This window comes from Palaemon carinicauda, chromosome 20 (assembly GCF_036898095.1).
Source record: "Palaemon carinicauda isolate YSFRI2023 chromosome 20, ASM3689809v2, whole genome shotgun sequence".
NCBI lineage: Eukaryota > Metazoa > Arthropoda > Malacostraca > Decapoda > Palaemonidae > Palaemon > Palaemon carinicauda.
Window position 1 is genome coordinate 107,556,638 of NC_090744.1, and position 13,188 is coordinate 107,569,825.

Below are 13,188 nucleotides of genomic sequence, written 5' to 3' on the forward strand. Positions count from 1 at the left end.
TCAAAAGAGTTGAGGTTTCACATCTTCGATTATGTGAAGAAGTAAAATGAAGTTTGGCCATGTAGACCTGATATGACATAACCAGCTGAAGATGAAAGACTTTGATACTTCAAACATCCCTTTTAACGTGTGTTTCGACTGTATTTTTTTTTACCCCGTATATCCTATCATACGGTAAAAATATATGGATTAGATAAGGAAATTTATCCCATTGTAGCTTATATATATCAAATATATATCTTTTCATGGAAAAGATTTGATAACTTTGAACTACAAAAGGACATTTCTTATTGGAAGCATTGAATATCATGAAGAATCTACGTTTATAGGAATCGTTTACCTTCATATTATTTATATTTATATTTGAGTCATATTATGAAAATAAGAATCATTACTCATTTTCTCTATAACCGTTTAACTTCATACTCCATATTTGCACCATATATTAATTTTGGTTAGATCTCTATTAAAGGATTTAGCAACCTTCAGTCTACAGCCAGGAATTGTTATTGATGCAAAAAGAGTAGCATCATCTGCATATGCAAAGAGCTTGTTTTGTTTACATTTAATTTATCACTGGTTAGAACTATAGTAAACTCAATTTTTCAATAATAGCTCATCATCAGACTCATTCTCTACTTCTACTTAAAAGCTTTATTGCTTAAGGCCTGTTTTAATAATGAGTCACAGTTACTTTTTATATATTTATTCAAGGATAGAATGTTATTTACCATCTGTGCACCACCTCCAAAATTCAATTGTAAGCTTATTGCATCCTTTTATGGAACTATCATCTGTAATTTACATATGTTAATGTATTACAGATACAAGAGTAGGCCTATACCGATCTATATTTTTAGACAGAATTTCAATTATACAAATGTATTTACTGATTTATTTTTCCTAGAACTAACTGAAATTATGTGAACGTATATACCGGATACTGCACGTTTCGTCTTTCTTATTTTGTCATCAAAGGTATTTGTTCACTCATTTACATAAAGTACCTTATGTTTTTCTTAATTTCATCTAGTCAGGTACTCGTTTTCCCCATTTATTATGCAAAAGTGTTATTCGTGAGGAATTTATTTTAATTACTTTCGCATATCAATCAACTATAGATTCTATTTTTTTCTCTTACTTTAGATTCATGAAAAGAGTATAAATAGAACGATTTGGTTATTAATTATGATAAACTAAATTATGATTGTCCTTTTCTTCAGGTACCATTACAGTAAACGGCGTACCAATGAGAGGCTGCAATTTATCTGCCACAAATGGAGTCGTCCATGTTGTAGCTGATGTCATACCTGACTCGGATCTTGGTTCTGATCCAACCGCAATCCCTAATCCATTCATTCTTCAGACCGAATCACCTATATTTGAGAGCTTTGTCAGTGGAGGGGACATAGTTCCAGAGGTCCCTGTCATCTCTGGCCTGTATGATCTGCCAGATAGAGATCCTTTCAAGGAACTGTTACCATTAAAGACGAAAACAGGAAGTTCATCAGCTTCCAGAAGAGACGGTCTTCCTTCTCCAGCACTGAAAACGCAGTTACCCGACGCCGCGATAGTTCAGACCCTGTCTAGAAGCGGACAGAATATTCTAAGTATCCCACACACACACAATAACATTCAGACTATTGAAAATAAGAATAGTAATCACAACACAATAACAAGTGCCTCCATATCTGAAACAATTGAACCATGCTGCCAACAGGAAAACCTTGTACTTGCTAGTTTTTTGGAAATGCTTGATAGGTCTTCTGAAGATCACCACAGAGAATCAGACTCACAAAAGTCTCATGCAGAAGGACAAGAGCACAAGGTCACACCCCTACACATTAATAATTTTGCACAAAATATTGTTAAGCCACTGCCACTGATAGGAACTGCTGTACCCCAGTTGCTGAGCCCTGAAGGGTTTTATGGCAATGGTGCTAAAGTCGATACTTTTGGAAGTTCCATCATAAGTGATATCCTTCAGATAACAACAGATCCTCCAATCGCCAGAGTAATTGTAGATAAACCTGTCACAACATCAGATTTTATCATTCTCCTCGACTCTCCTCCTCACCCAGATATCAATGGGCTTCCAGCCAGTGGGAAACCTGAAGTTAAAGATATTTTTGGATCTCACAACTCGTTAAATCATACCTCAGCAAACATTTATCCCCAAATCACAGAGAACTTTGAAGAAGAAAGATTTACTGATAGTATTGAGAAAAAGAGCCAGCAAAGTACTCCAGTTTTAGTTCCTAATGGACCCTTCATCTGGAGGCCTGAAAATGTCATCACAGTGGAAGAGAGAAAACATATGAATATCATTTCTCTTATGAAGAGACTTAATCTCACAAAGTTTGCTGAATTGGTAGAGATTTCTGGGCTTACTAGGACTCTTAATTTAGATGGTTAGTATCGTTACTCACTTTACTATGAAAAACACCCATAATGTAACTAACTAAGCAGTAATTGATAATGTTTTAAATTTTTGTGTAAGAACAGAGCATATGAACATATAATTCTATCTATCTATCATGATATACTTGTCAAATTACTCTCTCTCTCTCTCTCTCTCTCTCTCTCTCTCTCTCTCTCTCTCTCTCTCTCTCTCTCTCTCTCTCTCTCTCTCTCTCTCTCTCTCTCTCTCTCGCATGCTTTTATGCACATACATTATATATGAAATGAAAAATATTCCAATTAAACGAACATGTACAAACTGAAATATACAGGCTAGAAAAATGTCTTTCTGGACACTCATGTTGTATCCTTATTCATACTTTCTCCTAAGCGGTACACTTCTGTCTCTCTATACCCACTGCCATGAAAATTAAAACTCCAATCTTCTTCTCATTACTGTCCAGGACCATGGACCGTGTTTGCTCCCAGCAACGAAGCAGTCGAAACCATACCGCTTAAGGCTTTGGAAGAGATGGTGGCTCACCCTCGCTTCTTGAGGCGAGTCGTGTCTTACCATGTAGTGCCAGGGAGGTTCCTCAGTGCCACTGAGTTCCGTCCAGATGCTCATCTTCCCACGCTTCACGCGGGACATACCCTTGTTCTGTCTTACTACACAGAGGGGCCCCTGGCTGTAAGTACTGCATTTAAGGATAAAGTAAGTTATGGTAACTATTTTTTTGATTCATTATTTAGAACGAATGTGAGATATGCTTATTTAGTGCATAGTAGCGTAAAATTAGTTTTTTCTTAAAACATCTGTTCAAGACTTGTGATTTTCTGGTAAATGTATTAGAATAGAATTAAATAAAATAACGGAATCCTTCATTAAATCATTATTTAGAGCAAATATGAACCAAGATATTAATCTCAAATATCTACCTGTCCAGGTAAGGTCAATATACCACTGACCCACAGTGGGTATTTCATATGCACTGTTCATAAGTTCTTATATACTTTTTCAGAGATGGGTGGCCGGGGGAAGTATCATCTCTGACCTAGATGAGGAGGCAAACAATGGAGTTATTCATATTCTCGATCAGATGCTATATGCTCCTTATGGTCACATGATCGCCACAATATCACTGTCTCCTTTGCTCACCATCTTTTCGGAAATTTTGTCCAGGGACCCCGACATGCAGGCATATCTTTCAGGTATGAATAGTGATTAGAGTGGAAGATTTGCTAAGGCCTTTTACAACATTTACTCCAAAAACTATTGCGTTAGTTTCTTCTATAGACCTGTTCATATTTTCCAATCGTGTGTTTACACCTGACATCAACAACTCATGTGTTGTTCCAGTATTACCACTAGAGAAAGGTAATCCGCATCAAATACTCGCTATGTATTCTCTTAATTAAAGAATATGATTACAATTCACATAGTTTGATATGGAAGCAGATTTATTCCTCATCCTCATCATGAAAGTCAATGTTGAAATTTCTTAATTGTTATTTCATTTTGGCTTTCAAACTAAAGATCCCACTTACAACTTGAAATCCATATTAAAGATTACTCCCTGATGGCCGGTATATTTTTATGGAAATTCATATCACCACAGATACGAATATGGAACTAATTATTTTTCATTACGTACTTTTGGAATTAATGTCCACACTGCCTATGCATTTCTAGTTTTTACATCATTTTACACTGAATGATAAAGATCCACATTATGTTACAAGTCGATTAATAAACCATTAAAACAGAAGGGCATAGGGTTACAGTGTGGTTTGATGCCCCATTTTCTTGCTGTTTATACAAAGATAATTTTTTTATCCTTTCCAGGACTGAACCCCGTGACAGTATTTGCCCCAGAGGATGATTCGCTGAGAAACACTACCATTTCTGAAGACCCTCTAGTCAGGCGAGGTAGGCTGGAATACACTGGGGATTGGAATATCCTTAATGTTGGTCTCAATATCCACAATAATACCAATTCCATAATATCGCAAGAGGGTCTGTCCCTCTCTTTTGTTCTTCTCCTGTACTTCTCTTTCTCCCTATTTCCTTAATCTTTCCCATCCCGAGTACCTGCCTTTGAGCTATAAATTGGATTGTATCCAGGGGTACTCTTCCTTTCCCCGTATTCCCCACTGCCCTATTCTTATTATTGTTGTTGTTTCGGGTACAAAAACAATCAAAACAAGGGGTAGAATATACAAACATTCATTTGTTATGATAAGAAATACTTGCAAACTCAAATTCCACCATCATTCAAATAGTAGATATAGGATTAATTGCTATCAAATTATTTTTATTCCACAGCGTGGATTCTATCTCACATCGTAGAGGGCACCTGGTACACAGCTGGTTTCTCCAACACTTGGCCCCTTGTCACTCTCAATAACAGCACGCTTGTCACTAAAGTATTACCGAGTTCAGGTAAGAAGAAGGAACTTTGATATATATATAAATACATGTGCGTTTGTGCAGTCTTTGAATGTATAACGTATGTTATAAGTCCTGAGAAATGTATGAATGCCTAAACGTATTTCATTAAAATAGACGTTTTGTACCGTAAAATAGAATAACGTCTCAAGCAGGTATAATTTTAATTTTTAAATGTATAGAATTATTATAATACCACCTCTAAGCATATATTTATTTCAAACGTGAACATCAAACAGGCTTTCATTTATATTGACATAATCACGGGATAAGAGTTTTGTAGCTGTTTTTTTTTTCTCATTCACTGTGATCCAGAAACTAAGAGTTCATCAACACTGAGATATTTACAAAACTATCTTAAAGACCCATTAAATGCCTAAATGTAATCCTAGTTTTTTATCCTCTTTTATTTGGTGAGGATTGCAGTAAAATTTTCGTTAAGTTCTTGATAATTAATGCTGTCTTTAAGACACCACTACAATAAGTGTGATTTTTTTTTAAATAATGGCAGGTATATAGTATTAAATCATAACTTCATGAATTATAAACTAATTTTTTTTGTCCGTTTTATTTCCTAGGAAAAGTTACGGTGAATGACATTGAAATTACGTACTCCGATGTGACCGCAGCGAATGGAGTGTTACAAGTTATTAAGTCCCCCCTCTTACCACCGACCTAATATTAAAAGAAAACGTATGTCTTTCTTCATAGAAAATGATATTATAAGGGATACTATAACTCTTTATCCTCTTCGATGAATATCTTGTTTTCTACTTTATGTAACGTTTCAAGATACCAAAAATATAATTTCTAGTATGTAATAAGCGTTGAGAGAGAAATAGATATTATATCTTTCTCGTTGATATGATTTTGTGATGCTGCCAGTATACAAAAACCTGAAAAAATAACAAATGTCATATAATGTTCAATAATCAAACTTCCCAGCAATATGTGCCAGGCGTATATGGAAAGAATTAACCACGTCTCAGATTAAAGTGAGCTTTACCCATTTTTCCTTCTATATTAATTTCAATCCTTTTAATACTGCCTATACTATTCTATCTATTTATTTTTTCCCTCTTCTAACTATATTGACCTCTGTGCTTGCATTAACAACTATGTGCCAAATGTAACTTGGAAAGAAATTTCGTAATTCAGTAAAAGTATCTCTCTCTCTCTCTCTCTCTCTCTCTCTCTCTCTCTCTCTCTCTCTCTCTCTCTCTCTCTCTCTCTCTCTCTCTCTCTCTCTCTCTCTCTCTCTCTCTCTCTCTCTCTCTCTCCAAATTTTTCTTGCCTCTTACTGAGAAAAAATATAGAGAAGTATATATTTGTAGAAAATCATTGTTTCCTACAGAATTTCCCTGCCTACGCGGCTCAACCTTTCCCATTTCTATCTCCCTTTTCAAATTTACTTTTGGTTTTCAACAAATCAACGAACAAGTCTCTCCTTTAAGGTGTTTACTTTTATAAATGAATTAATCAGAAGTGAAGATATTCTTCATGTTATTTGGTGTGACTGATATATAATCTAACCGGTGACCTGTAACGTTAAGTAGATTACTTGAAGTAATTAGGAACAGGAAAGGAAAACAAATGTATTGTAAAGAGGGCTTAGTAAAGATATTGCTTTTCGATAATAATGATTAAAATCCACGTGTATAATAAACTAAAAAAATGGCTCTCCCTCTCACCAAAGGCCTCACATAATAAATAGAAATAGTCCATCTGTATTCGGATCATTATGTAAACAATCAATTGAATGACTATAGTAAAATAAAATAGTTTAATTTTTTATGAGAGGAGTAACTACTGTTCTTTCTTCAGCAATGCTTTTGTAAGCCAAATTTTTTACTCATATTCCTATAACAATTATGGCCAATTTAATCCCTTATCAGAAGAGCCAAGACTCCCAAAATGGCAAAGTTACCTACCCCATGAAGGGTAGAATGGAATATTGTTTTCACAGTTGCTAAAACAATCTAATGTTAATGTAGGCTATTTGGTATTCTTCTGTTTGAGTCTATCAAAGGACTCGTGGATGGTTGCTTGTTTGGTTGAAACCGGCCTCATGCCATCACGAGTCTTTCCCTAAAGACTATATCAGTATGGAAAGCAGTCATATGGAGTAAGTGGCTTAGTGTGGATCTCCGGACGTGAGCCTGTCAGCGAAGGTATTCCGTATGTGTTTTCGTAGATGTCATGTGTTTATTATATTGTATTTGTGTTTTTCACTTGTTAAGGTCCACGTATCTAGCGTTAAGTTGAATGTTACTGAGAATAAAAAAGATTTTCCTATTAATGAACATCGTTTTCTATATACCTCTGATAAGTGTAAATAACAAACTGGTACACGAATTGGATAGTTATTTGTTAAGCTTTCCACTACGTTTAGCAAAGTACCAATGATGCATCTAGTAGTTATCAATCTTGTTTATCTCATTATTAAAGAATATTTGGATTTTAAACTTTATTGCACAGCTTTTAGTGCTCAATTTACTATACACAGTAATTATACAATTCAGATATACTATAGTTATGTACCGAAAGGAAAGAATACTAATCCAAAAAGACGAACAAAATAAAATGACAGTGGGGTTCCTGTAGAGAGTAGGGTTCCCCTGCTGTATAAGACAGGAAAACAGCCGTCAAAGTAAGTAATAAAAATACATCATTTCTTTGCCAGACCTAAACGAAAAGTACAGGCAGGTGTTTGTTTCCTGGTACGTGATCTGCTATGATTAACATTAGTAAATATTGTAATCATAAGTAAATATTCATTTCCTCGTAGAGGTTTGAATATAGATCAGCTATGCATAAATATTTGCCCCCTATCTCTCCCTAACTTCTAACAGATAAATAAATAAATTACCATCAAACAATGCGACTTGAACTAAACCTGTGTATGGTAAATGGACAGAGACTAAGTCATAGTTCGAGATTTGAGAACAATGGTTATATGGTCATCACCGACTTAAAGCAACTAAAGGAAGTGACCGAGATAAACAAGAAATCACAAACATCGGAACAGATATGCCATTTGTTTTAAATTTTCAAATTCTCTACACGAATGCCATGAAACATTTCATACATAACATACTGTTCATATTTTTTTTTTAAATAATAATATACTTTTCACGTTTTTTTTTTAAATTTGTAAAAGCCTCATACACATATCACTTTTAACGGAACATAAAAAAGGTCGCAGTTTTCTTATCAAACCTTTGCTCCTAGAGGAAAGATGGGCCTTTGCTAGTAAGTTAGACCACTCTAAGCTCTCTCCTCACAAGGAAGACCAATTGCTAATCTGAAAACCGGATCAACTCGAAGGGATAGTATGCTTTCCGGCATCTTAAAATGTTGCTGGCAAAGCCATACAAATGTTATTTCGTCTCATATTGTTTTCTTTCTTTCCGAGATTCTTTTCTTGGCTTCTGGTTCGCAAAATCGTGTTCGCTTCGGTTTACTAGAATTATTCGCTCGATGTTTTCATGCGATTATTACTCGTCATTCAGGTGTGAAAAGAATTAATTCTCGAGATGGTCTGTTGTGGAATTAAGTCGCTCTTTCATCGAGGCTAATGTTTATTCATGAGTCGAGCTATGTACACAGTCACGTGCATGTACTGAGGTACATACTAACACGCATACAAACTCGTCTATCTATCTATCTATCTATCTATCTATCTATCTATATATATATATATATATATATATATATATATATATATATGTGTGTGTGTGTGTGTGTATATATATATATATATATATATATATATATATATATATATATATATATATATATATATAATATGTAAATATATATATATATATATATATATATATATATATATATATATATATATATACTGTGTATATATACATATATATATATATATATATATATATATATATATATATATGTGTGTGTGTGTGTGTGTGTGTGTGTATATATATATATATATATATATATATATATATATATATATATATATATATATATATATATATATATATATATGTGTGTGTGTGTGTGTGTGTGTGTGGTGTACTAGTGTGCACATGTATGTTTACATTTAATCTTTATCCGCATGTAGACGGCACTTGGGTTAGCCCCTTTTTTATAATACAATAGCTCGCTGTCTGCTTGTCACGACCAGCAGGTCTTAAGAAAGAATCTCGGCTAGAAGAAAAAAAAAAGAAAAAAAAAATCGACCGCTTTCGTTAACTCACTTCGCCTTTTAAGCCGTCAAGTTTTCCTCTGTTTTACTTTATTTAAACGTTTCTTCATATTTCATTTTATATAATTATGGCAAGACAAATCGTTCGAGACCTTTTATGTATATTTTATTTCTTACATTTGTTTACATATTATGCATATCTTATGACACTTCTGACGTTCTGCTTTTCCAACTAGAGTTGTAGCTTAGTTAATAATAATGATAATGATAATGATAATGATAATAATAATAATAATAATAATAATAATAATAATAATAATATTAATAATAATAATAATAATAATAATAATAATAATAATAATAATAATAATAATGATTTATTTTTATCATCATCATCATCATCATCATCATCATCATCATTATTATTATTATTATTATTATTATTATTATTATTATTATTATTATTATTATTATTATTATTATTATTATTATTATTATTAGTGTAACGCCAGTTTGTAGAAATTAAGCAATCGATCAATCAACATTTTTTGACATGACAGATAATACACTTCATCATATTTGATTTTCCTTGCTTTCCTCTTGACGAAGAAACAAATCAAGTTTAATAAAAGCTGTAAAATAAAAAAAAAAAAGCTTTAAAAAAAATATATAAAAGGTTTAGTAAGCCTTACGGATTCCACAATAACGCTGTTGATGCGCAAAAGACAATATTGGCTCTGATGAGAGCCCATATCATTATTCAAATAATTTCTCTCTTAGATATGTGGGTAAGTTTAGTTTATTGTCCACTGAAGAATACGCGTCTCTGACGTGTATGCTTTAGCTGTTTCGTGTGGTGTGGGTTCTGTTCTGTTGGTGTGAGTGCATACTCAAAATAATCATCTGTAGATATATAAAGGCATTGATTTATGGATGTGTAGGCTATACACATTACACATTTCACGGACACTATATGCATACGTATGTTTATATATATATATATATATATATATATATATATATATATATATATATATATATATATATATATATATATATATATATGTGTGTGTGTGTGTGTGTGTATACGTGTATATATTGTATATATATACATCTATATATATATATATATATATATATATATATATATATATATATATATATATATATATATATATATATATATATATATATACATATGTGTGTGTGCACACGTAAATTTATATGTATGTGTACACATGTATATATACATATGCGTGTATATTAATACACATACACACATTATATATATATATGTATATATATATATATATATATATATATATGTGTGTGTGTGTGTGTGTCTGTTAGTGTGCGGCGTGCGTGCGTGTGTGTGTATGTGCTAATTCATAAAGCATCTTTGAATAAATCACCAAGAAACTTATGAACACAAATATCAACCATTGCTTAAGAACAGTGTATAGAATTAATTAATTTACGAATGAAAACGAAGTTTATAGGAAAAGAGAGCCTTTATATTATTTTTCCATCGGGTTATATACTTACGTTTTTACTTACCAGTAGCAACATTTATATGAGCATTCCTTTAGAAAATTTAACAAGAAAGTCCTGTGCTTGAGTGTCCCAAATCTTATAAGGTATCAAAAGCTGATCAAACCGGTTGACCCTCGAGTTAATGTTTCATTTACATCGCATCAGTAACCACTATGAGAGAGATAATTAATCACGGATACATACGCACGCACACATAGTTTCTTCATGTCTTTTGGTGTGAAAAGGGAGTTCACTTATTAGGATGAGAGAGGTGTATGTGGTATATGTGCAGTATGTTATGTAAAAAAAAAAAAAAAAAAAAAAAAAAAAAAAAAAAAAAAAAAAAAAAAAAAAAAAAAAAAAAAAAATATATATATATATATATATATATATATATATATATATATATATATATATATATATATATATATATATATATATATATATATGAAAACCAGCCAAATTGGCTGGCAAAGTAATATTCGCTGGCAAACATATAATTCAAAGTGTACTGTAGCTAATTACTAAGTATGGTCATGGAATTAATTGCTAAAATGTCTTTCATACAGTGCAATGGAAAAAATAGTATTGAAAGGGTAGTGGTAGCCTATTGGAAACGTCCCTACTTGACAACTGTTGGACGGGAGTTCGAGACACACCCAATCTCGATAGTTTCTAGTAGCGTCTGCAACCTCACCATCCTTGTGAGCTAGAGGTGGGGAGTAGTTTGGGGAAACTAATTATGTTCACTTGTTGAGTCATCAGCAGCCATTGCCTGGCCCTCCCTGGTCCTAGCTTGATGGAGAAGGGGCTTGGGTGCTGATATTGCTATATGGACTGTCTTTAGGGCATTGACCTTTATCTCGCCTCTGCCATTCATGAGGGACCTTTAAACCTTTAAAGGAAAGATTAAGGCAAAAATACTTAAAGTAAATGTTCCTATATGTTTATGTTTTAAAAGATATTAGTAGAAAATACTTATTACCAATCAAGTAGAGTTAACTATAGTCAATTTATTTTAGCGAGCCATATTTGCACCGACTCGCAGCGGTGCCCTTTTAGCTCGGAAAAGTTCCCTGATCGCTGATTGGTTGGACAAGATAATTCTAACCAATCAGCGATCAGGAAACTTTTCCGAGCTAAAAGGGCACCGTTGCGAGTCTGTGCAAATCTGCCTCGCTAAAAGAAATGGACTATAGTTGAATGATCACATCGTATCAGGCATCACACGATTAAGGGACCCATCAATACGACAGCAATAAAGAGTAAGACTTTGATTAATGAGGTCAATTTGTACATCGCATTCCAAGTTGGTTTGTGGTGCTTCAGTTCATCAACCGCTATAGTATGGAGTTTGTTATTATTATTATTATTATTATTATTATTATTATTATTATTATTATTATTATTATTATTATTATTATTATTATTATTATTATTATTATTTTACAATACCTAAAAATAATCTAGGATCCGGAACCCCTATATACTGTACGTTTGTACAGAATGTTATCTCTCTCTCTCTCTCTCTCTCTCTCTCTCTCTCTCTCTCTCTCTCTCTCTCTCTCTCTCTCTCTGATAACCGCTGCTGTAACGAAACCGGGTCAATATAAGATAGAGCAATCTCTCTCCCTTTCACTGAATGCGTACATTTGCTGATAGTTTCTGTATTTAGATGAACATTCTCTCTCTCTCTCTCTCTCTCTCTCTCTCTCTCTCTCTCTCTCTCTCTCTCTCTCTCTCTCTCTCTCTCTCTCTCTCTCTCTATATATATATATATATATATATATGCATATATATGTGTGTATATATATGTGTGTATATATATACATATATATAAATAAATATATATATATATATATATATATATATATATATATATATATATATATATATATATATATATATATACGTAAGTGCAATAGATGATACCACAGGAAGATGTCTTGATACAAGAAAACAATAATTATTTTCATTTTTTTCATTTTAATTCCTGTTGCCTCTGTCTTGCGATATCAAGTGGCATAGGATATATATATATATATATATATATATATATATATATATATATATATATATATATATATATATATATATATATATATATATCATCACCATCATTATTATCATCATCTCCTCCCACGCCTATTGGCACAAAGAGCCTCGTTAGATTTCGCCAGTCGTCTCTATCTTGAGCTTTTAATTCCATGATCCTCCATTCATCATCTCACACTTCACGCTACATAGTCCTCAGTCATGTAGTCCTTGGTCTTCCAACTCTTCTAGTGCCTTGTGGAGCCTAATTGATAGTTTGGTGAACTATATATATATATATATATATATATATATATATATATATATATATATATATATATATATATATATATATATATATATATATATATATATATACACACACATATATATATATATATATATATATATATATATATATATATATATATATATATATATATATATATATATATATATATATATATGTGTGTGTATATATATATATATATATATATATATATATATATATATATATATATATATATATATATATATATATATATATATATATATATATATTTATATATGTATTGTATAGGCATGTGGGTATGCA

General features: G+C 32.2%; 2 protein-coding genes across 2 annotated transcripts in view; one reads left to right on the forward strand and one right to left on the reverse strand.

Moving 5' to 3' along the window:
* The window catches only part of LOC137614356 (uncharacterized), a 49,609-nt gene extending 43,506 nt beyond the window's left edge, over positions 1-6,103 (forward strand). Inside the window, exons 8-13 of the mRNA XM_068344138.1 lie at positions 1,224-2,411; positions 2,865-3,115; positions 3,423-3,612; positions 4,247-4,330; positions 4,727-4,843; positions 5,428-6,103. Coding sequence (XP_068200239.1) covers positions 1,224-2,411; positions 2,865-3,115; positions 3,423-3,612; positions 4,247-4,330; positions 4,727-4,843; positions 5,428-5,528 — 1,931 coding nt within the window. The 3' untranslated portion in view covers positions 5,529-6,103. The remainder of the gene's footprint in view (positions 1-1,223; positions 2,412-2,864; positions 3,116-3,422; positions 3,613-4,246; positions 4,331-4,726; positions 4,844-5,427) is intronic.
* The window catches only part of LOC137614355 (uncharacterized), a 283,239-nt gene that overhangs the window by 98,254 nt on the left and 171,797 nt on the right, over positions 1-13,188 (reverse strand).